Here is a 24,316-nt window from a genome sequence, read left to right as displayed (position 1 = left end):
GTTCCGTATTACCCTCCTGCACCCATCGATTCCATATTGTGCTAACAGTCATTGGATCGCGACCAACGCGAGCAGCAATGTCGCAATACGATAAACCGCAATCGCGATAGGCTACAATCCGACCTTTATCAGAGTCGGAAACGTGATGGTACGCATTTCTCCTCCTTAGACCAGGCATCATAACAACGTTTCAGCAGGCAACGCCGGTCAACTGCTGTTTGTGTATGAGAAATCGGTTGGAAACTTTCGTCATGTCAGCACGTTGTAGGTGTCGCCACCGGCGCCAACCTTGTGTGAATGCTCTGAAGAGCTAACCATTTGCATATCACAGCATCTTCTTCCTGTCGGTTAAATTTCACGTCTGTAGTACGTCATCTTCGTGGTGTAGCAATTTTAATGGCCAGCAGTGTATCTGTATTTGAATACGCATGCGTATACCAGTTTCTTTGGCGCTTCAGTGTATTTTGCATTTCTGAAAGCTCTATTAAATATTACGAAACTTTTTGGCACATTTCGAATTCATTTGACATCATCTGTGCTAAGTATGCATATAATCTATTAGTGTCTCACGAAAATTGGTGCTTGACTGGGACTCGAACCCAGCTTTCCCGCTTAACACGAGCGGTCGGGTAGCGTGCACGGATTGCCGAAGCTGTTAAGGCTGTTCGCGAAAAGCGAGAAAGTCTGGTACGAGTCACCATCCGCCATAAACTTTCATGTGTCGCTGTTGGATAGTAGATCTATATCTAATACAGCTTACGTCAAGGAATTCACTGTCACCGAGTCAATTTCGAAAATATTCCGTACAGCTGAAGGTTGTCAGCTATGTGGTTGGACACTGAATGCACCATAGACCGAATAGCACCTTTATAGCAGAAGATCTCGGGTCCCAGTGAGGCAGAGCCCTTGCTATGGGGCTTATTTAAAACTTCGGATTTTGAAGAAAACGCCGTACTGCGGAGAGGGCTTTATTTTTCATGGCCAAACTGTTCTCATTTGCGCAGTTTTGGGCGGGTCGCTCAATTATGTTAGCTCGCCAAGCGCTTGCTCCAGTTTCTCTGTCGCCGCTTTGGTGTATTCATCCGTGAAGCACTGGACACATTTAGCACAAAGAGCTCTCTTACAACGGAAAACGCCGTCTCTGCGAAAATTAACTTCTAAATTAATTGCAATTACGAGCAGCAAGAATTATGGACAGTACCTCTGTACCAGGGTATCGTTACTCTCTCTCGTCCGCCTCCACAACAAACACAAAATCACGAATCAAATTAAAGTCAAAATTAGTTACGTCATTTAGGAATAATGTTGGTAGCCTCAAAGGACTGTTAATTTCTTATCAACTTAATTCTGATGTGGCAATAATAGTTTGATACTCTGGGGCGTGTGGCATAACAAGCACAAGCTCGGAATGTGGAAGGATGGGGAAGGAAAAAGGCAGTGCTGTCTCTAAGGAATCAGCATGGATGTGTGTGATGTCCTTAGCTTAGTTAGGTTTAATTAATTCTAAGTTCTAGGCGACTGATGACCTCAGAAGTTAAGTCGCAAAGTGCTCAGAGCCATTTGAATCATTTTGTTATTTCTGCGAAAATTGAGGAGAATTACAGGAGCTGTTGACGAACGTCAGAAATGAGATTACCAACAAATTTGTGGACCACTTAGAAGACGAAGTTAAAGAATGCTGTTACCTTCGTAGCAAAATAATGCACGAAGGACATAGCGCGAGAATGTAACAAATGGCCTGGCCTAGGCAGTCGGAGCATTTCTCTCAAAACTGCAAGTATCAAACACAAGCCTTAATTTGAGACTGTACGTCAGGAGCACAGCGTTTATGAAAGTGAGTCATGGACTGTGAAGAAACCGGAAAACAAAATAATCCTAACGTTTGAGATGCGCTGTTACCGAAAGAGAAGGATACTAAAACTTAAGTGAACCGTTAAGAAATAAGGAGGCTCTCCGAATCGACATGGAAGGAAATAGTGGAAAATATGAAGGAACGGTATAATGGGTGTTACGACATCAATGTGTAGCTGCTGTGCTAGTATTTGTAGCTGCAGGAGGCAAAAATTGTGCGGAAGAGCTGAGATTAAAATGTAGAAAAGTTTGAGTACCAGTGCTGTTCTTAGATGAATACTTTGATTTGTCACATCATACCGGTCAGAAGAGTGACGACGGCGGGGGGGGGGGGGGGGGGGGCAACTTGTTTTCCTGTAAGGCATACAACTTACACGAAGAACTTTGAGTTTCTTTAGACAAATATCGCTTTTGAGAATATTAATTATACGAGAGACTCTGCATATTCATTGCTAAATCAGCCGTATTCACTGTGACAAACATTGTGACTGTGAATAACGAACAGTGTCCCTATGAAGTTCCATCGCCATATTTAAGTCTCGATCAGTTCCGGATGGCTGCTTTTGTCTTTACTACATGCTGTTTGTTGTGAGCAACACAGAAAGTGCTGTGCTAAGAAAGGGACAAATTTAAAGGTTTACAGAAGTCAAAGCTGCAAAGGAAAAACTATTGTAAACAAGAAAACGAATGATTACCCAATTTACTAATGAGCAAGATATAATGTACACAAAGTGCCAATGATAACGCATAGTTTTCATTGCGTAGCGTCATTCTTCTCATATCCACTATAATTTCTAACAATACCATCAAACAGCTTGTGCGATGTACGCGATATTCATATTTGCCAGTAAACCCTACCCACGGTGTACAGCAGTTTTACACGCGGAATTGCAAGTATTGTTCAAGAACTAGAGGTTTGAAATAAATATTTAGTTTCTACTGGCAGAAAAAACTCACACCTTATAGAAAAGAGTTAAGCTTATACCTGTTCAAGCCGACGACTTCCAGTCTCACAATACGCACTACAATAAAGCGTAAAATTTTTCCGCGCTCTTTCATGTGTCAATAGTGTCTGCTGTATAGTGATGTCTGCAACTAGGACTCTACCAACAAGTTCCTCTTCAGTTTCTACTAGTTAGCCAATGATCCTATGTAAAGCCATAGATAAAAAAAATGTATAGGAGTGAGATCTAAGGGATTGTACTGAGCATGGAACAGGACCTCTGCTTCCAATCTAATAATGAAGGTGTCTTTTGCGCAGGAGCTCTCATTTATATGGAAATGGGATGTTCACCATGTTGAATGGTCATATCACACGGAAAGAAGTGGTAGGACTATTTTCTCCAGCAACTGTAGCAGTATGTTTGGAATGAACATTAGGTAATCTTCACCATTCCAAAAAGTGTGGCAGTAATTAGGGTGCTGTTATGTTGCCTTGTACAGTTCCAGCCCACAAGTTGTTTGAAAACCGTTGCACCGGACAAGAGTCCAGTGTGGCAAATGGATTATCGTTGCTCAAGACAAGGCTACTACGGCAACTATAAACACCGCCTTCATTGAAAGAGGGGAGGAAGGAAGATTAGAATTTAACGTCAGTGAGGTTATTAGAGACGGAGCACACAAGCTTGAATTACGAAATGATAGGGAGGATATTGGGCGTGCCTTTTTCAAAGAAACCTACCTGACATTCACCTGGAGTGATTTAGTGAACTCACTGAAAAGCTAAATCTCAACGGCCGGATGGAGCTTAGAACCGTCGTCCTCTCGAATGCGAGTCCAATGTGCTGACCACTGCGCCACCTCGATTGGTATGGTAGAAAGAGGCGTCATCCATGAACAGTATGAACTGTCAAAGCTCGGCACTGTGGTCTTGCGCGAGATAATTTGTAACTGGAATGAACTCTGAGTTCAAAACCATTTGGCCCCATGGCTCCATCACCTTTTTTATTGCTGCTCCATTGGTACTTTCGACACTGTACTCTTCGAAATTTACATTCCACAGGAACGTTGGATGGTGCTTATTGATGAATCTTCTGCCTCATTATTCAGCACCATCTCCTGACATTCTACTGTGAGAACAATTTGCTATCGAGAATTTGGCCAACGCCCAGTGACTAGTATGAGCAACTGCTTTCTCGTTAGTTTCTGTACATGGAGATATCTTCCCTTTACGACGACTCCTGTTGTCAAATATTGCTGCGTTTCTAGCCCGTATCATATATTAAATGCACGTTTACAGCTTCCTGTAACGAATGACGTTAAATCTTCGACCATCTGTCACGAAAAGTAAAGAGTGGTAAAGTGCGCCATGAACACTTCATAGACGATGTATTGTTTTTTAGGATAGCGCCGCAGTGTCGATGTAAAAGGCAGTCATTTGTTGTGAAACGTTATCAGTTTATGAACACGTGCCTCACACACATTTCTCAGTCAAGATCTCCTACCGTCAGAAATATTTATTTTTGATTATTTTTTCTGGGTCTCGAATTATTGAATTCAGAATTCTCTACATTCTGTATAGTTTTCATCCCAAGGTTTTGGGCACCATCTACAATTCCGAAAAATATAGTATACAATTTAGTGTTTAGTGTAAACCAGAAATGTACACATTAACATAGTTATGCAAGTATCGCAAGAATTGCAGCTTCTTTTTCAGGGAATTCTGTAAAACAAAATCTGGGATTTAGAATTCGAAGGGCCAGATATTTAGACAGTGGTGGCTTTAGTGCTCCAGAAAATATTGTCCGAAATTGCTTTTTAAGTATTAATGGAATACTTTTAAATGAAAAGCAAACAGAACAGTGTATTTTGATTACGTATCAAGGTGTCAGTTATATTTTTCGTCTATACATATTTTGATTACAAAGACTATTAAATGTATAGTTCTATCTGTTCGGTAGTATTTATTTCTGTTTACAAAGTACTCTAGACATTACTCCTCAATCCTGTCGTACACATCGGAGCCCTCAGGTCATTTAGTGTGCGAGGGAAGTTTTTGAGCTGACGCCAGTCTCAACTGGCTGTAAGCAAAAGATTTCAAGCCAGCAGATGCTGCATAGAAAGGTAGGGCAGAGAGTGTATTACTGTGAGCAGTTCAGTGAAAGGGTTGTTCTTTATCACAATCGGCAGCAAACCAACACCGACAAGGATAGTTCAGGTATACATGTCGATGTCCCAAGCTGAAGATGAAGAGATATAGAAACTGTATGAGGATATTGAAAGGGTAATACAGTGTGTAAAGGGATATGAAAATCTAATAGTCATGGGAGACTGGAATGCAGTTGTAAGGGAAGAAGAAAAGGTTACAGTAGAATATGGGCTTAAGACAACGAATGAGAGAAGAGAAAGACTAATTGAGTTCTGTAACAAGTTTCAGCTAGTAACAGCGAATACTCTGTTCAAGAATCACAAGAGGAGAAGGTATACTTGGAAAAGGCCGGGTGATACGGCAAGATTTCAATTAGATTACATCATGGTCAGACAGAGATTCCGAAATCAGATATTGCATTGTAAGGCCTACCCTTTAGCAGAGATGACTCAGATCACAATATAATAGTGATGAAGAGTAGGCTGAAGTTTAACAGTAGTCAGGAAGACTCAATATGCAAAGAGGTGGGTTACGGAAGTACTAAGGAATGACGAGATACGGTTGAAGTTCTCTAATGCTATAGATACAGCAATAAGGAATAGCTCAGTAGGCAGTACAGCTGAAGAGGAATGGATGTCTCTAAAAAGGGCCATTATAGAAGTTGGGAAGGAAAACACAGGTACAATGAAGGAAACTGCGAAGAAACCATGGGTAACAGAAGAAATACTTCAATTGATCGATGAAAGGAGAAAGTACAAAAGTGTTCTGGGAAACTCAGGAATAGGGAAATACAAATTGCTGAGGAATGAAATAAATAGGAAGTGCAGGTAAGCTAACTTCGCTGGGAAGTGCTCTACAAGAGCACTTGTCCGCGATAGGCAAAGGTCCTGAGTTCGAGTCTCAGAGAGCACTTGCCCGCGAAATGCAAAGGTCCCGAGTTCGAATCTCGGTCCGCCACACAGTTATGATCTTCCAGGAAATTTCAAGCAACTACTCTACTGGAACTGATCGCGAAACTCTGAATAAGGTATGAGTTGAGGGTGGCTGCACTCACCAGACACCTTGGCGTTGAGGATGTAGGGGTCGGGCTGCCACAGGTTGTCCACGAACTCGGGCGGCAGCGTCACGTAGTCGTCACCCTCCTCGAACAGCGCGTTCGGCATGTCCAGCCTCGACTCCGTCCACTTCTGGCGGACGAACATGTCCACTCTGCAGAAAAACACCGTGCCTGTAGCTGGCTCAACGCCTCATTACATATCAGCTTTTGACCTGATTTCTATGCCAACTTCGAAAATGCTGTCCACTGAAGGGCACAGCGTCCAAGGACTTACTCGTGGCTTAAATAAGAGAAAGACATTCTCGATAATAAAGTACCATCAAGGTATTAAGACTACTGTAACGCCGGAAATGCATATCCTCCTATTTCCATCTATTGTACTATAAATTCGTTTTCCTTATTTTTGTTACCTGAATATATGACATTTCTGTGTCCTTACATATTGTAATTGTTTTACTATTTGTATATATACATTTATGCATTTATGTCGATGTATAATTGGTTTGTTTCGTAAATATTATTTGTATTTTTACGCTGGGTCTTGCCTAGGGAAAGCTGCTATCGAACGATTACATCGATAGGTCGTGTGAAGAATCAAAGTGTGTAGGATCTTTGGTAGTGTTAACTCGGCCGCGTGGAGCGCGGGCAGAGAGAGTCTGGCTGGAGTAGCGAGTGGAGCAGGTGTGTTGTGTGAAGCTCCCGCGAGTTGCCGCGCTTTCGGGGTTTGGCAGCATGTAATTGCGCTCGACTTGCGATGATAGTTTCTGACATGGTGTCGCGGACGGGAAGCATTAGCTGGCGCACATCAAGAGCCCGTTTCGTCTGGTGACCGTGTCGAGAAGAAGGCGCGCCAACATCCAGCTTCTGCAACAGCGACGGCCGACAATGAGTGACTGTCGCCACCTCCTCGATCGACGGCTTCAAACCTTCAATCAACCAACAAGGAAGAGTGGAAGCACGTAAAGTTTTAGAACTGTATGGCAGACCTCAGCTTTTCAAACTTTTAAAATTGTTGCATCACAAAATTACACCTACTTAGCATGAACGTTTGTTGCTCATTGTCCCAATTGCATTACCAAGCAGGGTCCCTTCCTTTTCCGGAATGAACCCGAGTGTCGTTGAAATTCAAATTAGATTTCACTGCTTTAATTTCAAAATTTCGGTTAAGGTAGTCATAGCTGGCTACAATATTTAGGTTACACAAGCACAAATTAAGAGTGCGAGTTTTGTTACCGTATTTTAGCTTACCTGTGACTGCAGCTCAGCTTGGTATGTACTAAATTTTACTATTGTTAATTGTTCAGAATCATTTAATTCAAGTTCAAAGTTAAATTTCGATGTGCTTCAGAAAGAAAGCTCACTATTAACTTCAGTCACTAAATTAACTTCGATTTTCCGGTTTTATTAATTCTTTTGCTAAATTAAGTCAGAGTGCAGCGAAATTTATTACTTCTGACAAACTTTCAGTTTTCACACTACACTTGTCAACCTTCAGTTGCCACGCTTCTAGTGCTAATTATATGTGTAATAATCTTACTTTTTCAGTTACTATAGTAATTGTCCTTAGGACTGGCGACCGTCATTTTCCCCAAATCTCAAATATCTAATTACCGCTAGTTGATTGTTAACGTAACGGTGGCACATTTAATTTCTTTATTAACTTTACCCCTTTTCAAAATTAATTTCCACCAGTTTCATTAGCATTTTTCCTTTCATTTAGATGTAACTCTTTCCTCCCTCTTTACCGACAAATTAACTTCGGTGACGATTGCTTTTCCCAAATTTCCATTAGGTACACGGGGTTTAATTTTTCACTGTCATTAAGGTCGATAAGTGAGGGGGAAGTTACACTACCTTAAGAGCATGGCACACCTCTGCAGCTATAAAACTCTAAAACTCGTGACTACATTGATGTGCCATCGTTTCCATGAATCAAAGCCGAAAGCCACCCTTACAGGTTCAGTATTGATGTTAGGAAGAACACGTAAAATTGTTGTTTATTGAAACACAACTGATTTCTCGGTTTAAAGCAGCATCATCAGGTGCAACATACACGGTAAAAAGCAAAGTAGTGTCACCACATTTTGTGGATATTAAAATTAATAAAGGAATGTCTAAAATATACTTGTAACGTTAAAATACCGTAGGTATGCCCGTCGCTCCTAGTCAAAATTTATTATTCAGAGATTATCGTCAATACCAATGCGTGCGAAAGATTCTTTACAGAGGAATGAAAAAACTGGAAAGATCTGTTAGGATTTCGTAGAAATGTTGGAAAACGTGAAGCGATACTGGACCTACGACTTAGAAGATAGTTTAAGGAAAGGCAAAGCCACTAGCATTTGTAGACTTAGAAGAAGCTTTTGACAATGTTGACTGGAATACTCTCTTTCAAATTGTGAAGGTGGCAGGGGTCAAATACAGGGACGAAAGGCTATTTACAATTTGTACGGAAACCAGATGGCAGTTATAGGAGTCGAGGTGTATGAAAGGGAAGCAGTGGTTGGTAAGGGAGTGAGACAGGGTTGTAGCCTATCCTCGATGTTATTCAGTCTCTGTAAGGGAAATAAAAGAAAAATCCGGAGTAGGAATTAAAATCCATGGAGAAGAAATAAAAACTTCGAGGTTCGACGATGACATTGTAATTCTGTCAGAGACAGCAAAGGACTTGGAAGAGCAGCCGAACCGAATGGACAGCGTCTTGAAAGGAGTATATAAGATGAACATCAAGAAAAGTAAAACGAGGATAATGGAACGTAATCGAATTAAATCGGATGATGCTGAGGGTATTAGATTAGGAAATGAGACGCTTAATGTAGTAAATGTGTTTTGGTATTTGGGGAGCAAAATAACTAATGATGGTCGAAGTGGAGAGGACATAAAATGTAGACTGGCAATGGCAAGGAAAGCGTTTCTGAAGAAGAGAAATTTGTTAACGTCGAGTATAGATTTAAGTGTCAGGAAGTCGTTTCTGAAAGTATTTGTATGGAGTAAAGCTTTGTATGGAAGTGAAACATGGACAATAAAAAGTTTAGACATGAAGAGAATAGAAGCTTTCGAAATGTGGTGCTACAGAAGAATGCTGAAGATTAGATGAGTAGATCACATAACTAATGAGGAGGTATTGAATAGAATTGGAGAGAAGAGAAATTTGTGGCACAACTTGACTAGAAGAAGGGATCGGTTAGCAGGACATGTTCTGAGGCATCAAGGGATGACCAATTTAGTATTGGAGGGCAGCGTGGAGGGTAAAAATCGTGGAGGGAGACCAAGAGATGAATACACTAAGCAGATTCAAAAGGATGTAGGTTGCAGTAGGTACTGGGAGATGAAGAAGCTTGCACAGGATAGAGTAGCATGGAGAGCTGCATCAAACCAGTCTCTGGACTGAAGACCACAACAACAACAACAATGAAGGTGAAGGAGCAGGAGATCTCGATCATGTGTATTTGAGGCTGTTACAGAAATTGGTCTCATTGTCATTGGCGACAGAGAGAGCCAAAGATCACATGTTGCTGACTTCCCTGCATCGTTACTTTTGAATGGAATCGATTTTTCACCCTGAAGCAACCACAAAATTATCGTTTCAGTTATTATTCCACGCCGGCCGGTGTGGCCGTGCGGTTTAGGCGCTTCAGTCTGGAACCGCGTGACCGCTACGGTCGCAGGTTCGAATCCTGCCTCGGGCATGGATGTGTGTGATGTCCTTAGGTTAGTTAGGTTTAAGTAGTTCTAAGTTCTAGGGGCTGATGACCACAGATGTTAAGTCCCATAGTGCTCAGAGTCATTTTTTATTATTCCACGTTTACAGCACGTCAATAAAATGATAGGTACAGCAATCAAATGTACATTCTCTTCCAAGGAACATTGTCGATGTTTTCTACTTATATGACGTGGCAAATTTGTTGTGCCTCGTCCCATTTTTAAGCTTTTAAAGCAACTGCAGTGTTGTACTTTATTGCCCTCGCAGTTCGTAAAATACTTCCAAACTAGGGACAATACCATTCCGTAATACGAGCAAATTCCAGTAATGATAGCCGACCGCTGTGGCCGAACGGTTCTAGGCGCTTCAGTCCGGAACCGCGCTGCTGCCTCGGTCGCTGGTTCGAATCCTGCCTCGGCCATGGATGTGTGTGATGTCCTTAGGTTAGTTAGATTTAAGTAGTTCTAAGTTCTAGGGGACTGATGACCTCAGATGTTAAGTCCCATAGTGCTTAGAGCCATTTCAACCATTTGAATCGAGCCATGATAGTGAGAAACTACGCTATAGCCCAGGTAGGGGCAAGCCTTGCACGCTGCACGTACACGCGCACCATCTAACAAGCCATGCCACCCCATGTCACACGGCAACAGTTGCATCATTGTCTCTGCAATAATGTACCGATTCTTATATCACGTGTTTGTTGATAATATCTAAGAGTACGTTGTTATTAAAATACTGCTCATCGCTTTTCCCAGTTTCTGTAATAAACCAATATCTAAAAGCAATGGAAATTTTACGAATAAAAAAATTTATTTAAAAATTAAAAAAATTAGTACAAGTCCTATGGCAAGTTGATATGTCTGTTTCTGCCCCAGTTATTACTAAAACATGAAAAAAAGCCTGTTAGAACCGAGACCAAACAAATACCAAAAAATAACGGTTATTCAGAATTAAAGCTCCGATATCGGTATTAACTGGTCGGGTTTTCACGTCTCTATACGACACGCTTGAAGAAACTTTTGGACACTCCTCCTCGCAGAACTGGGACCATTAACAACGCTAGAGGCACTACCACACGGTATCGTGTAATGTCTTCTCGGGTTGACTAATTTAGTTGTCGGCTTTGCTTATTACACGAACTAAGAAGCAATTGTGCACTCATAATTTTAAGTACAAAACGAATTACTATGAAGCGCCAAAGAAACTGGTATAGGCATCCGTATTCAAATACAGAGATGTGCAAACAGGCAGAATACGGCGCTGCGGTCGGCAACGCCTACATAAGGCAACAAGTGTCTTGTGCAGTTGTTGCATTGGTTACTGCTGCTACAATGGTAGGTTATAAATATTTAAGTGAGTTTGAACGTTGTGCTATTGTCAGCGTTCGAGCGCTAGGACACAGCATCTCCGAGATAGCGATGAAGTGGGGATTTTCCCGTACAACCATGTCACGAGTGATCCGTGAGTATCAGGAATCCGGTAAAACAACAAATCTCCGACATCGCTACGGCCAGAAAAAAATCCTGCAACAACGGGACCAACGATGACTGAAGAGAACCGTTCAATGTGACAGAAGTGCGACTCTTCTGGAAATTGCTACAGATTTCAATGCAGGGCCATCAACAAGTGTCAGTGTGCGAACCATTCACGAAACATCATCGGTATGGACTTTCGGAGTCGAAGGCCCACTCGGTGTTCCCTTGATGACTGCACGACACAAAACTTCACGCCTTGCCTTGGCCCATCAACACTGACATTGGACTGTTGATGACTGGAAACATGTCGCCTGACCGGACGATTCTCGTTTCAAATTGTATCAATGGGATGGACGTGTACGGGTATGGAGACAACTTCATGAATCCTTGGACCCTGGATGTCCGCAGGGAACTGTTCAAGCTAGTGGAGGCTCTGTAATGGCATGGGGCGTGTGCAGTTGGAGTGATATGGGACCACCGATACATCTAGATACGACTCTGACAGGTGACACATACGTAAGCATCCTGTCTGATCACCTGCGTTCATTCATGTCCATTGCACATTCCGACGGACTTGGGCAATACCAGCAGGACGATGCGACACCCCACACGTCCAGAATTTCTACATAGTGGCTCCAGGAATGGCTGGCCACCAAACTCCCCAGACATGAACATTATTTAGCATATCTGGGATGCCTTGCAACGTGCTGTTCAAAAGAGATCTCCACCCCCTCGTACTCTTAGGATTAATGGGCAGCCCTGAATGATTCATTTTGTTAATTCCCTCCAGCTGTACTTCAACCATTAGTCGAGTCCACGCCATGTCGTGTTGCGGCACTTCTGCGTGCTCGCTGAGGCCCTACACGATGTTAGACAGGAGTATCAGTTTCTTTGGCTCTTCAGCGAACGTTTGGAGCAAAGCATTGTATGATAGTGAACAATGGACTGTGGTAAAACGCGAACAGAAGAGGATCGATACATTTGAGATGTGGTGCTACAGAAGAATGTTGAAAATTAGGTGGACAGATAGGATTTGGAATGAGATGGCTTTTATTAGAATCGGCGAGGAAACGAATTTCTGGGAAACACTGACGAGATGATGGGACCGGATAATAGGACATGTGTTGAGACATCAGAGAGCAACTTTCATTGCACTAGAAGCAGCTGTAGAGGGTGAAAGTTATAGGGGATGACAGAGATTGAAACACATCCAACAAACAATTGAAGACGTTGGTTGCCAGTGTTACTCTGAGATGAAGAGGTTTGGACAGGAAGGGAGTTTGTGGGGGACAGCATCACACCAGTTAAGTGGCTGATGACTCGGGAAAAACCGGATAACCATCACCAGAATTTAGATATTCTGAAGCCGTGTAGTCCTGCAATGTGTATCAAGTCGCACCGACCCTCTATATGTGTATGACTAACACGTTGTAACAGCTAGTGGTAAGTATTCACTTGAAGAAACACACGTCACTATGAAGAAGTTTTTGCGTTACAATGTGCCCCGTACTTACGTTGCTTGCGTGTCCTTCTTTCAGCGACGTTTAGATGGGAATTCTCTGTACTCTTCACTCTGAGAGAATTTTTTCTGAAAAGTCAAACCCAGAGACTTTTCTGAGAAGTGTAGAGCACATAGAGAAGTCTCACCAGCCATCCGGTACAATTACAGGTTCATACTGCTTAAAAAATCACAAGTTCAGTGCTAGTAGGAATGTGCCTGTAAATCAATTAATTAAAAATTCGATGTAATAATCTGATTATTTTTGCAGTAAAATAAATTAAAATAATTTTTTCCTGGCCAAATGAAACCTCCGACAGCTGCCGTAAGTAGAGGACTATCAAATGGTGAAGGCTGTAAAATTTACACAATCACCAGTCATTTAATTCGCAATATACTCAAAATGGCGAAAATCGGTGGAAGTTCCGAAGACATTACTTTTAATGTCAGAGCAACGCTAGCACTTGTGGATACTAGCCCTATCCGCATTCAGAGAACTGGCGCCAGTACAGGGTTGCGAACCTGAGCGCCTGGAGGCCGACATGTCCTCTCGGGCGAAGGCAGTAGGACCTGCCACCTCCAGCCAAGTTGGCTACAGGGACCTTTTTGTGTCATAGCAGGCACACTGTTGTGTTCCGTCCGAGGTTAAAAAAATTACTGAGAGGCTCCCACAGCCTCATTTTATTGCAGTTCTTAGTTGGCTAAAGAAGCCGTAATTAGCACTGGTGCAGTACTTGCCGTCTGTCACGATACTTATGTGTTGGCTTCCACGATCTTGCAGCAACCATGTGTAAATTGAGTCAATGTACTCAGAATTTTCTCGGTAGAATACACGTGGTATCTTTGTACATGATTAAGAAGCAAATCGCGATTTGCACCGCCTGCATCCGGCAATACGGTTTCACCGTCTGTGCGCTCGTGTTACTTGACTCTCACGACTAACTACTTTCCGTTCGTGATTATCAATTTCTAGGATTGACTCTCGTTTCTCCCATTATCACTCCCCCTACAGACTGGACGAGTAATCCTTATTTCTTGAGTGATTCCTTACACCTTTCACGTACAGTTAGCTCGCTGCACAGCAAGACGGCGGCTCGCCGTACAGCCCAGAATTGTGGGTTGGGTGAATCCCAATCTTTGGGACTAAACTGTCTCTTGTTTATGTATTTTTATCAAGAATACATTTGCTTCAATTTCAATTTACTGCCTGTTACTAGTCTTCAGTTTTCCCTTGTTCCCTTCAGTGTCTAAGCCATTGTCTAGGCAACAGAATTCCCTACAATAGGTGATGAAATCTCTGATGTCTCCAGAAGATTATCAAGTGAGAATGTCTTACCTGCTGACCAGTGACAGGCAGCTCATCTCACTTCTTGTTGTTGTTGTGGTCTTCAGTCCAGAGACTGGTTTGATGCAGCTCTCCGTGCTACTCTACGCTGTGCAAGCTTCTTCATCTCCCAGCACTGCAACCTACATCCTGAATCTGCTTAGTGTATTCATCTCTTGGTGTCCCTCTACGACATTTACCCTCCACGCTGCCCTCCAATACTAAACTGGTGATCCCTTGATGCCTCAGAACATGTCATACCAACCGATCTCTTCTTCTAGTCAAATTGTGCCACAGATTTCTCTTCTCCCCAATTCTGTTCAACACCTCCTCATTAGTTATGTGATTTACCCATCTAATCTCCAGCATTCTTCTGTAGCACCACATTTCGAAAGCTTCTATTCTCTTCCTGTCCAAAATATTTATCGTTCATATTTCACTTCCATACAAATACTTTCAGAAGAGACTTCCTGACACTCAAATCTATACTCGATGTTAACAAATTTCTCTTCTTCAGCAACGCTTTCCTTGCCATTGACAGTCTACATTTTATATCCTCTCTACTTCGACCATCATCAGTTATTTTGCTCCCCAAATAGCAAAACTCATTTACTACTTTAAGCCTCTCATTTCCTATTCTAAAAAATGGTTCAAATGGCTCTGAGCACTATGGGACTACGGACTTGAGTGGCGAACGGATGGAGCACGCCTGTAATGTGTTCTGAAACGCGTCGCGGCGAGAGGGTGCACTGGTCTGGGGCGTAGCGGACGGGAAGTTCTGCTGCATGCCTTGGGAGGAGCCATCGTTATGGTGATGCGGGAACGCGTTGGTGACTTCTCACCTGGATCTTGAGCATCCTGTAGATCCGGCTTGACTTGTCGGCTTGTTGCGGCGACTTCCTTCGTTTGATGGTGAGCTCTGATAAATTTTCTTGCAAAATTGTTATTCTTATGGAGAAACCTACCAGCTTTACGCACTCTCTTTGGCTGCCACAGTGAGGACAAAGGAGAGACTCCGCGAAAGAGTTGAGTGTGAGTGTATTGTATTGTATTGAAATGGGGGCCTAGAAACGACGGAGAGGCTTCGTCGCCGCCCTAGCCTCAGTGATACGCAACCCCACAACAGGCTACAGCAGTCCATTCACCCCACCGCGTCCCACACCGAAGTCACGAGGGAACCTTCTGGGAGGTGCATCGAGTTATGAGCTCTCACTTCGCCTGCTTATAAAGTGGGTAGGTACCTATCACACCCTAAATTTGTAGGTGCCAATGCGGCCACGTTTTTGAAATATTGCCTCTTAAAGCTTCGGCAGCTCTTTATTTACAGAAAAGTTTCACTATTGTGGCACGTACGCAGCCGAGTGATAGCCGGCACGGTAGTTCAACGTGTTCGGTCAGAGGGTTAGCTGCCCTCTGTAACAAAAAAACTGAGTTAATCGATCAACAACGAACTTAAACGGATGTCTTACGACGTCCGTCCCGAGCAGATATAACGAACAAAAGCGAACAAAATGAGATTGACAAAAAAAAAAAAAAAAAAAAAAAAAAAAAAAAAAAAAAAAAAAAAAAAAAGCGTGTTCGGTCAGAGGGTTACGTGCCCTCTGTAATAAAAAAACTGAGTTAATCGATCATCAAAGAACTTAAACAGATGTCTTACGACGTCCGCCCCGAGCAGATGCAACGAACAAAAGCGAACAAAATGATATTAAAAAAAAAGCGACACGCGAACTAGACTCTACTTATTTTCATTTATAATTAATCATGAACATTGATTAAAAAGAATTACAAGCCTCTATAAATCAAAATTACAAATTGAATGTCACATTTTGTTTCAATCTTTTGCGTTTTTTTAAAATTTTAACAGGAAACTAATGGTAATGTAATTTATTGATATATTTTATTATTGTTCAATTTGTTTTCGTTGTATTTTTAATTTTGTTCCGTTGAGGTAGGGAATATTTAAAAAAAACAACGAATGAGGGATTAAAAATATGTTTCATTTAATGGAAAGTGAATCGATATTTCCTATATTTTGACGAATACATTCCTACGGAAGATCCCTTTTATAAAAATAATCAAAACATTTGTACTTTCGACACCACGAACATTCTACGAATGCACATTTATTTTCGTCGCAATCGCATCTGTATTTTCTCAAGTCCGCAGGAAACGCCACTGCATGCGCCTACTCGCTCACTTGCCATAATAGTGAAACTTTATGTATATAAAGAGCTGCCCAAACTTTAACAGGCAATATTTCAAAAACGAGGTCGCATTGGCACCTACAATTTTAGAATGTGATAGGCACCTACCCACACTGTAAGCAGGAGAAGTGGGAGCTCATAACTCGATGCTCGTCCCAGAAGGTCCCCTCGTCAAGGTTATCGTGCGGTTCAGCCCCCAGTGGACCCCCGGGAACGTCTCACACCAGACGAGTGTGAAACGGCTCTGAGCACTATGCGACTTAACTTCTGAGGTCATCAGTCGCCTAGAACTTAGAACTAATTAAACCTAACTAACCTAAGGACATCACACACATCCATGCCCGAGGCAGAATTCGAACCTGCGACCGTAGCGGTCGCTCGGTTTCAGACTGTAGCGCCTAGAACCGCACGGCCACTCCGGCCGGCAGACGAGTGTAACCCCAATGTTTGCGTTGTAAAGTAATGACAGTGATTGCGCAGCAATCGCCGACATAGTGTAACTGAGGCGGAATAAGGGGAACCAGCTCGCCTTCGGCGAGGCAGATGGAAAACCGCCTTAAAAACCATCAACAGACTGGCCGGCATACCGGACCTCGACACTAATCCGCCGGGGGGATTCGTGCCGTGGACCGGCAGGCCATCCCGACCGGAAAGCAGAGCGCTTTACCGCACGGCTAACCGGGCAGGTTGAGTGTGGTTACCCGGGCGGTAATAAAATTTGACTTGATATTTTTCAAGTATTTAAAGTGTGCTGAGCGCATATAGGTTTCGTGACTGAGATTGTCATAGTAGTTAAGATATTACCTACTTGTGTAAAATACTGGTCGAAGCCGTTGATAAATTTATTTTTGCAAATTTGGACAGGTTCCTTTTAAACTGTGTAATTATTTGTTCTGAGCCTGTGATTGTGTTTGTTTCATATGTTCCAATTTAATAATTATGCTTGTAAATCCTGAAGCTAGTTCCGAGGCCTGTCGAGCGTTATGTATGTCATTGCTCGGTGGTCTCTTGTTACTGCTGCGTGTTATTATTCCGTCGGCTGTTGCCAGTAGCTACGCCCACTGGTTCTGGGCGTGATGCCTGCGTCTGTTATTACTGTAATTCTTGAGACAACGTGTAGCTTTACTTGTGTACTAAATTCAATTCCTTAAGTGGCTCACAAGGTAAGTCATTTAATGGAATGCTGTGTAAGCTTTTAACTGGCTTTTACTTTGTTAGTGTCTTGCAATTTTGCTTTGGTCACTACTGAATTTTGTCACTGTAAGAACTCTTTATCTTGTAGCCGCAGTAATTTTGTGGAGTTTAAAGTTAATTGAGCTTTTCAAGGTTAAATGAGAAGTTGCGACAGTTTTCTTCTGTAGCGCTTGATCAATTGAAGGTATAATTAAGATGGTTTATCTTCTGGGAATTTTTATCTGTAATAAGTGTGTTTTAAGGTATTATGCATTTATTAGCTAATCCAACCCCTCACCACTCCACAACATAGCTCCTGCCTGCCACACCATTTCCTTACTGTTGAAAGCAAACAGCAAATTCATGAGGGTGCTTTTGATCTGTCGTTGAAACTACAAAAATGCGTGATTTTTTCACCAGACGCGTTTCGCTTTAGTGGGGTAAAGCATCATCAGTGGTCTGTAATTAAGTTTATTTACATTCTGATTTGCTTTTTAGATCGAAAAACAGATCGTTAAGAATAGGTTGGCTTTTATTTACGGTGATTTTTCGGCTGCTTTCTCGCTTGCATTGGGAAATGCCGTCTGCTAGCACATCGTTCTTTTTATGTGTAAGACATTGAAAATTTTTGTCTACTTTTTAGATGTTCTGCAGCATTTCTCACAACACACTTTTATGCACACCACCGTATTCTGTTTGTTTTCGTACTTCAAGTATGTATCGATGTTTGTGTTTTGTAGTGTTGTCAACATAACCTTTCCATTACTTTGTCTTTGACCTACAAATATTCTTTTTTAAATTAGATTATTGTTTGGAAAAAAATGGCATGCAATGACCTACCACAACAAATTCAGTCATAAAATAGGAAACATATTCAAAAAACGGGGCATTGCTCATGAAACAAACAATTCCTTACAAAAGCACATCCCAAAACTAAAATCAAAACTAGACAGATACTAACAATGTTGTATCTATCAGCTCAGTTGCAGAGATTGTGCGAAGATATACACTGGAATGACTGGCAGGACATTTGACACAAGATATAAGGAACACATCAGAGCATTCAAATACGGTACAAGTCATTCAACATTTGCGGATCATCTAAAAGAAGAACACCATAGACCAAGCAATATTGAAAACGATATGAATATCGTAAAAATCAATAAAGGCAGACACCTCCTTCCTTTCCAAGAAAATTTCCACACAAAAAACATTAACACAAGACAAACAGTTGCACAATGACCAGATAAATATTGGAAACCAGACTCCATATACAATAATTAATGAAATCACAAGAAGAAGGAAAGACCCTTTTCCATCTTTCACCCCCTCCAACAACCCTCACCCCCCCACCCCCACTTATAGTTTCATTTCGTCTCTCGCTCCTCACCTGCTCCTCTAAACCACACTCCATCACACTGCTATATACACTTCTGGCCATTCATCATGGTTTCTCCTCCTCCCCCCCCCCAAAAAAAAATCTCCATTGCTATTCCTTCTCCACTCTTACACAGTATATAATTACACAGAAACATACTTAAATATAATTACACACATACGATAATCTAATTTAAAAAAGAATTGTAAATCAGAGACACAGTAGTGGGAAGGTTATGTTGGCAACACTACAAAACACAAACATCAACACATACCTGAAGTGCGAAAACAAACAGAATACAGTGGTGTGCATAAAAGTGTGTTGTGAACAATGCATAGTGCTGCAGAATATCTAAAAAGCATACAAAAAGTATCAGTGTCTTACACAGAAAAACAACGATGTGCTAGCGGACGGCATTTCTACATCTACATCTACATTTATACTCCGCAAGCCACCCAACGGTGTGTGGCGGAGGGCACTTTACGTGTCACTGTCATTACCTCCCTTTCCTGTTCCAGTCGCGTATGGTTCGCGGGAAGAACGACTGTCTGAAAGCCTCCGTGCGCGCTCTAATCTCTCTTAATTTTACATTCGTGATCTCCTCGGGAGGTATAAGTAGGGGGAAGCAATATATTCGATACCTCATCCAGAAACGCACCCTCTCGAAAACTGACGAGCAAGCTACACCGCGATGCAGAGCGCCTCTCTTGCAGAGTCTGCCACTTGAGTTTGTTAAACATCTCCGTAACGCTATCACGGTTACCAAATAACCCTGTGACGAAATGCGCCGCTCTTCTTTGGATCTTCTCTATCTCCTCTGTCAACCCTACCTGGTACGGATCCCACACCGATGAGCAATACTCAAGTATAGGTGGAACCAGTGTTTTGTAAGCCACCTCCTTTGTTGATGGACTACATTTTCTAAGGACTCTCCCAATGAATCTCAACCTGGTACCCGCCTTACCAACAATTAATTGTATGTGATCATTCCACTTCAAATCGTTCCGCACGCATACTCCCAGATCTTTTACAGAAGTAACTGCTACCAGTGTTTTTTCCGCTATCATATAATCATACAATAAAGGATCCTTCTCTCTATGTATTCGCAATACATTACATTTATCTATGTTAAGGGTCAGTTGCCACTCCCTGCACCAAGTGCCTATCTGCTGCAGATCTTCCTGCATTTCGCTACAATTTTCTAATGCTGCAACTTCTCTGTATACTACAGCATCATCCGCGAAAAGCCGCATGGAACTTCCGACACTATCTACTAGGTCATTTATATATATTGTGAAAAACAATGGTCCCATAACTCTCCCCTGTGGCACGCCAGAGGTTACCTTAACGTCTGTAGACGTCTCTCCATTGAGAACAACATGCTGTGTTCTGTTTGCTAAAAACTCTTCAATCCAGTCACACAGCTGGCCTGATATTCCGTAGGCTCTTACTTTGTTTATCAGGCGACAGTGCGGAACTGTATCGAACGCCATCCGGAAGTCAAGAAAAATAGCATCTACCTGGGAGCCTGTATCTAATATTTTCTGGGTCTCATGAACAAATAAAGCGAGTTGGGTCTCACACGATCGCTGTTTCCGGAATCCATGTTGATTCCTACATAGTAGATTCTGGGTTTCCAAAAACGACATGATACTCGAGAAAAAACCATGTTCTAAAATTCTACAACAGATCGATGTCAGAGATATAGGTCTATACTTTTGCGCATCTGCTCGACGACCCTTCTTGAAGACTGGGACTACCTGTGCTCTTTTCCAATCATTTGGAACCTTCCGTTCCTCTAGAGACTTGCGGTACACGGCTGTTAGAAAGGGGGCAAGTTCTTCCGCGTACTCTGTGTAGAATCGAACTGGTATCCCGTCAGGTCCAGTGGACTTTCCTCTGTTGAGTGATTCCAGTTGCTTTTCTATTCCTTGGACACTTATTTCGATGTCAGCCATTTTTTCGTTTGTGCGAGGATTTAGAGAAGGAACTGCGTAATGGAATGTAAGCGAGAAAGCAGCCGAAAAATCGCCGTAAGTAAAAGCCAACATATTCTCAATGAACTGTTTTTCGATCTAAAAATAAAAAAAAGCACTCCGTCGTCAGGCCACGAGTGGCCTACCAGGACCATCCGACCGCCGTGTCATCCTCATGGAGGATGCGGATAGGAGGAGCGAGGGGTCAGCACACCGCTCTCCCGGTCGTAAGATGGTATGCTTGACCGAAGCCGCTACTATTCGATCGAGTAGCTCCTCAAGTGGCATCACGAGGCTGAGTGAACCCCGAAAAATGGCAACAGCGCATGGCGGCCTGGATGGTCACCCATCCAAGTGCCGACCACTCCCGACAGCGCTTAACTTCGGTGATCTGACGGGAACCGGTATATCCATTGCGACAAGGCCGTTGCCCTTTTCGATCTAAAAAGCAAATCAAAATGTAAATAAACTTAATTACAGACCACTGATGATGCTTTACCTCAATGAAGCGAAACGCGTCTGGTGAAAAATTCACGCAATTTTGTAGTTGCAACGACGAATCAAAAGTACCTTAATGAATTAAATTATAAAGCAACTACGGACACTATCGCCACACAAATGAAGACATTAAACAGAAAATTACACGCCATTATGTATCGCGGCTAAAAAAGAAAATTATTCTAAAAATTAGATCCATAACATGATGACCACTGAAACGTATGTATTCCTAGAAGAGAACGATGAGATTTTGGAAGGCACTTTGAAATACTGGGTACTGTAGTGATTCATCTAATCTTTGCTTTCAACTCAGCGATTGTCAGTGAGTGAGTGATGTCTACATTGTTTTTAAGGCGACCCCACGAGAAATAAATCACCCTTCGACAAAACTACATGTCGACAAACTGTGAAACTGCGTGCTTATCAAAGAGTTGTCTAACGGCTGTCATTGACACTCCGACAGTATGGACCAGGGCTCCATCTTACTGAAACCAAGGATTATTAAAGGCGGGAAAGTTCTGTAGTTGTTCTTTTACAAAAGTCTCGAGCATATGGAAATATCGTTCAGACGTCACTGTAGCTACATTTCTTATCTTCAAAGAAGTAAGGGCCCGTCAGACGTCACATTAACACAGCCCACCAAACTGTAACCTCTACGCTGTGTCATGGTCATTCCTGCAATTCAAGAAGGTTCTCAGGTTCCCAGTATCTCAAATTCTGCTTATTTATACACCAGGTGATATGGCAATGAACCGTATCCGACATGAAAAGCCTGTCAACAAAATTGAGGTCATTATTAAGCTTATCCATAGCGTTTTTAGAGAACTGTTGTCGCATCGTGTATTATGATGGTCTCATTTCCTTTAAAACTTGAGTTTTGAAGTATGAAACTTCAAATCAATATGGATCACTAGACGGACAGTTGTTCAGCTTAGCTTTAACGCTGCGGCGTATCTCACTACCTATCGCGAGAATTATTTCAGTGTTTTCTGGAGTCACTGAGTGCCTCGAACTCCTGGAGGATTCTTTTTTAGAGGTGAATCCGTCTCCTCGAAATTCCTCAACCTATGTCGTGAGGGCGCAGCGCTATGGAACGTAACCACTATCTCCTAAATTATAATGATGCCATTGTTCCCTTCGAGCAGCAGTTAATTTTCACCGTACTTGTAACATGCCTTCACGACTAATGCACGTGAGCCGACCGACTGCTGCATGATTACTAAACGGCAAGCAGCTGCACACAGACACATTGCGCTTCCTCCTATCTATCGACTCCTCAGAGGTACTGTGTGTGTGTGTGTGTGTGTGTGTGTGTGTGTGGGTTCGTTGGGGGTCAACATCGAGGTTATCAGCGCCCTTACGAAGATCAATTGTAATGAATGTGGTTAAAATGTAGAAAATACGAGAAAAGAACTAAAAGGCAAACGAAGATAATATCGCACCCACTTTCCCCGAATCTCACCTATGCTAACCCGCTCAGTCACACTAGCTCACATCATGGAAAACAACGCAGCAAATATGGAGATGTGTGAAAACTGTCGTTTAAAATACGAAGATTAGAGGAAAACTGAGATTGACAGCATCACGAGGCTTCTAGCTGTTGTTGTTGTGGTCTTCAGTCCTGAGACTGGTTTGATGCAGCTCTCCATTCTTCTAGCTATCACTTACCAAATGCACGGTTCACCCAGACACGAGAACACATGAAAAACTGCATACATGGAATATGTCGGACAGTTCACAAAATTTTAAGAATCGTACCACATTCGTTTGATTGCCAGCTGAAATAGACAGCAAATCTGTAGGCAAACAGCTGCCACCCATTGGTGCGAAAATAAAACGCAGTCTAGTGAAATGTGGCACCCTCTATAACGCCTTTTTTACAATCTGTCCTTGTGCTGCGAGAGATCTTCCATTGGCTATCGGAAACATCGTTCGTAGTACGCATTCCCATTCCGAACCATAACGTTCATGAGATAGAATGTTCGTCTTTCCTTACCGAATTCCAACTGAAGGGATCGGTGGAACAATGTGCTATCCATCAGTATCGCAAAGCTTATTCCTATCGAGGTAACTTTTGTGTTTTCAGAACCCGTACTAGTAATTGTAGTTCCATTCGTATCGCTAAAAAATAACTGGCATTATATTGTTTTACTTACTGTATTTATATTACTGTCTTGGAATTTAACCTACGTCTATTAAGAACTAACCCAAATTAATCCCGCTTGTGTTAGCACTATTTCCTACCCGTGGACTGGATGTTTAGAAAATGCTATAGCACAGCCACGTAAATACAGTAGTTCAAGCGTTTGTATGATTATCTGCAGATATCAGTGTGAAGTGCATTCCTGCAAGATTTCCAATCAGGGGTCTATCCCTTGAAGGTATTGCAATTTTCCAGTACACCTCTGAATTTGTTTCAGGGAATTAATAAAATGTGTGGTCATTGCTGTATACAATTTTAACAATAATTAACTTTTCCATCGGCGATAGGCAGAACGTGACAACAATATTAAATGGGTAACACTTCCCTATTTTGCTTTGCAGAGCATTAGGGAATTTTTCCGTATTTAATATCAATACATGGTGTTCATTAAAATAAGCAGCCATATTTTTCTGTCCATATGTGAAGGAGAACCTCAGGAACTAATGTAGGGCCTTTGATGCGGTTTTCACTAATAGGACGATTCATGAAGAAGGTTTGTGTATATTGCTACATATTATAAATAAGTTCTCCGAACGTGGATGCTTATTGCCACAGAACACCGTACAAGGCAATTGTTACGACTTGGTAACAGAGGACGACAGCAGTGATCCAGTTGGCGTGGCAGTAAACTTTGAATACGAGAGATATGGCGCGGAAATCCGTATTATTGCTTTTCGAAATACTAACGTTAGATGATAATATTTTTCATTTATACTTTATAGGTGGGTCTGGTGGTCAAGTGTACGTATTTGTAAAACCCAATATTGCAATTTAGACCGTGTGACTGTTACCAAGTAGAAATTATGTTCCTGATTACGACCGTCTTGTGCGTACTGCACTCTTTGAATTGTAACGTAAATATGTTACTCGTATTCTCCTTAATTTTTG

General features: G+C 42.1%; 1 protein-coding gene across 3 annotated transcripts in view; it reads right to left on the bottom strand.

Moving 5' to 3' along the window:
* The window catches only part of LOC126094631 (glycine receptor subunit alpha-3), a 611,226-nt gene that overhangs the window by 187,847 nt on the left and 399,063 nt on the right, over positions 1–24,316 (bottom strand). For all 3 annotated transcript variants that reach the window (XM_049909117.1, XM_049909118.1, XM_049909115.1), the window contains exon 5: positions 5,994–6,148. In XM_049909117.1, the coding sequence (XP_049765074.1) occupies positions 5,994–6,148 (155 nt within the window). The remainder of the gene's footprint in view (positions 1–5,993; positions 6,149–24,316) is intronic.

Source organism: Schistocerca cancellata, chromosome 8, assembly GCF_023864275.1.
Source record: "Schistocerca cancellata isolate TAMUIC-IGC-003103 chromosome 8, iqSchCanc2.1, whole genome shotgun sequence".
In the NCBI taxonomy this organism is placed as follows: Eukaryota; Metazoa; Arthropoda; class Insecta; order Orthoptera; family Acrididae; genus Schistocerca; species Schistocerca cancellata.
The sequence above is the reverse complement of the archived record's forward strand: the minus strand, read 5'-3'. Positions and strand labels throughout refer to the sequence as shown.